The sequence below is a fragment of the Mauremys mutica genome, chromosome 4, assembly GCF_020497125.1.
Source record: "Mauremys mutica isolate MM-2020 ecotype Southern chromosome 4, ASM2049712v1, whole genome shotgun sequence".
Lineage (NCBI taxonomy): Eukaryota > Metazoa > Chordata > Testudines > Geoemydidae > Mauremys > Mauremys mutica.
The window spans coordinates 22,843,691-22,846,976 of record NC_059075.1 but is presented as its reverse complement, the minus strand read 5'-3'; the positions used below and the strand labels follow the sequence as shown (position 1 = coordinate 22,846,976).

General features: G+C 61.1%; 1 protein-coding gene across 1 annotated transcript; it reads left to right on the top strand.

Annotated features, from left to right (window-relative positions):
* The first annotated feature begins 1,175 nt into the window (after positions 1 to 1,175).
* On the top strand, positions 1,176 to 2,647 carry DIO3 (iodothyronine deiodinase 3). Its single transcript, XM_045014700.1, has one exon. It carries the CDS (start codon positions 1,271 to 1,273, stop codon positions 2,096 to 2,098), a length of 828 nt encoding a protein of 275 aa, XP_044870635.1. The 5' UTR covers positions 1,176 to 1,270; the 3' UTR covers positions 2,099 to 2,647.
* The last annotated feature ends 639 nt before the right edge of the window (positions 2,648 to 3,286 follow it).

Sequence of the window (3,286 nt, the reverse complement as noted above, 5' to 3'; positions counted from 1 at the left end):
AAGAGCCAACAGGTCACAAGTTCACCTCCAGTCTGGCACCTGCTTGTCACTGTGGACTGTCTTGGTCAAGGTGAACTCAAGGCTTCTGCTTTCTGCAGCAGAGGGAAGAGCCTGCAGGGGTTATGTAAGATTACAACTGGAGAGGCGGCCACAGCTCTGCAAAGAGGCGAGAAGGAGCTCTCCCTTCACCACCCGCAGCAGCGCGGGGACGTTTCAGCTTTCGGACAACAGCTACCCCTAGTGGCGAGGAATCGCTTCCCTTTTCTCTCACTCTCTCTCCCCTCTCGTTGATTTCATGCTGTCAACAGGTTTAGTGACTAGAGGCAGCGGGTGGTCATTAACCTGGCAAGCGCCCCCGGCCCCTCCTCCAGGCCAGACCCCCGGCGGCTGCAGCCCAGCAAGGCCGTTTGCAGTCGCTCCCCAGCCTGGGCGCAGGGCGCACCGCGGGCTGCCAGGGGACCGGGCGTTTGTTTGCTCATCAAAGGCAGAGCAAGAGCGAAGCGCCCCTTAACCAAACGCACCTCCTGGGCACGGCCCCTTCCAGAGCGGCCAAGGCGGAGATACCCCTGTCCCATCCCCAGCCCCTCCAAGCCCTGGCCCGGCCGCTGCGCCGGGGACAGTTCGCCCCGCAGACACGCGGCGGCTTGCGCCCGAAGTTAGGGCAGAGGAGGGGGCGCGTCAGGGGCCGGGGGAGAGGAACACTCGCAGCCATCGTCGCGCTCAAACGGAGGGAATAACTGGCCCTGCCCGCGGGCAGCGCGGTCATGTCACCCGGGGCAGAGGCGCCTTGGGGGCGCGCGGCTGCGGCCGGCCCTCGCGCTGCCGCCCCACGTGCGCTGCCCCCTGGCGCACACCCCTGGCGCGCAGTGTGGGGGGTAGGGGGGAGCACGGAGCTCGCCTGTTGCATTGTCCAGGCCGGGTTGTTTGTAAAGAGGGGGCGGGGTGTTTGCTATCTGCGCCGGAGCCCCCGGCCGTGCCCTGGCTCTCGGCTGCTGCCGGAGAGTGGCTGCTCCGTGGCACGTCCCTTGCAGCTCCTGCCGGGTCTCTCTCCTCCTCCCTGTGTATTTTAGGTCATTGGAGTGGAGGGGTAGGTAATCCCCGGGCTTAAGTTCCAAAGGGGCGGGTTCTGGCCGGAGGTGGAGTCACTTTTCATTTAAATCCCTGACTATAAAATGGGCTTAAAGAGACGCGGGATCTCAGCCGCGCTGCACAGAGCCCGGCAGGCAGGCAGGCGTGTGTCGAAGGGGGCGGGAGCCCAGCCGCCGTCAAGATGCTCCACTCCCTCGGCGTTCACACCTTGCAGCTGCTCACCCAGGTCGCTGCCTGCATCCTCCTGTTCCCCCGCTTCCTGCTCACCGCGCTGATGCTCTGGCTCCTGGATTTTCTCTGCATCAGGAAGAAGGTGCTGCTGATGGGCAGCAGGGCGGAGGAGGAAGCCAGCCCTGGCCAGGAGCCGCCCCCGGACGACCCCCCGGTCTGTGTGTCCGACTCCAACCGCATGTTCACCCTGGAGTCCCTGAAAGCCGTGTGGCACGGGCAGAAGCTGGACTTCTTCAAGTCAGCCCACGTGGGCTCCTCCGCCCCCAACCCCGAAGTCATCCAGCTGGACGGGCAGAAGCGGCTCAGGATCCTGGACTACGCCCGAGGCAAGAGACCCCTGATCCTGAACTTTGGGAGCTGCACCTGACCCCCCTTCATGGCTCGCCTGAGGTCCTTCCAGCGCCTGGCTGCGCACTTCGTGGACATCGCTGACTTCCTGCTGGTGTACATCGAAGAGGCTCATCCCTCCGACGGCTGGGTCAGCTCGGACGCAGCCTACCAGATCCCCAAGCACCAGTGCCTCCAGGACAGGCTGAGGGCGGCTCAGCTGATGCAGGAAGGGGCGCCTGGCTGCCCCCTGGCAGTGGACACCATGGACAATGCTTCCAGCGCCGCCTATGGTGCCTTCTTTGAAAGGCTCTACATCATCCAGGAGGAGGTGGTGATGTACCAGGGAGGCAGAGGACCAGAGGGCTACAAGATCTCCGAACTCCGGAGCTGGCTCGACCAGTACAAAACCCGGCTCCAGAGCCCCAGCACGGTGGTCATCCACGTGTAAAAGGAAACGGCCCCTGTGCTGGGGTGAGGAGGGGGGTGTCCTGCACAGGGGGGGGTGGCAGGAGCTGTTCTCCGCTCCTCTCCCTCGGGACTGCAGGCTGCTGTGTGAGTTTCATGCAAGTGCCATTGTTGCCCCTTCTCTGATCGAATCATGTTGATTTGCCAGCCCGGCTCGGTTCATGCTGCATGTCCTTGTGCATCTTGTAAATACCCCTTTTTTGTAACAAACAAAGCGTTCCCTATTTTTATGGAGGTTTTTCTAGGGGGGCTGGGTCCGCGTGTGTGTGCGCGCGTGCTTGTGTGTACGAGTGGTCTCTGCTGAGTGCCCGGAAAACACTAGTTGGAATTTCTAGTATCGCTTGGTGACGACCGATTTTGAAATGGTTTTCAAAATACCAGGGAATCGAGTCCGATGTTGTTAGATACTAGAAGTGCCACTAGCCGGGGCAAAACGGAATGTCCTATTTATGGGGTCTCTCTCCTCTCTTTTTGTAAAAATGTTCGTTCATTTTTTTATGAACTTTTTATAGTAATAAAGATCTGGAATAAATACGCGCCTGCTCTTGGCTCCCTTTGACGGAACTGATCAGCTAATGAAACCTCTACCTTGTAACCTCTCCCCGCCCCTCCCCACTCTCCGAGCGGCTGGGGAGCAGGCGAGCGGGAGGAGATAGCTGGGGCAGAGGTGCAGGGGCTGGGGGCGCGCACCCGCTATCCCGGGCACTTCGTGGACCCCTGCCGGCGCTGTGCAGAAAACCTGCCCCGGAGGGTGCCTTGCAGCCTTCCCCTCAGAGATGCAAAATGCTGCTGGGCAGAGGAAACCGCTGGGCTCCGGCCATAAATGGCCATAGACACTTAAAAAACCCAGACCCGGAGCTAACCCTAAAGAGACTGAGCGTCTCGGTCCCAAACATGTCCAGCTCCTGGTCCGAGCTCTGTAAAGTTACAAATCCACCGCTCCCGCTGCGGAGCCCCCAGTCTGACTCCAGAGATCGCTCTAGCCCTGAGCTTGGGGCTGTCGCGACGGGGTGAGCACAGGCAATTAAGCCCTTTCCTAGGGGCAGGCGGCAGCTGCAGTCTCTGCTGACGCTGCAAACGTGTCCACCGCGTAGCCCAGATGTACCCCTGCCTCACAGCTGTGTGCACTGTAGTAACCTGCTGTGCTCCGGCACGTGTCACGTCTCGCAAA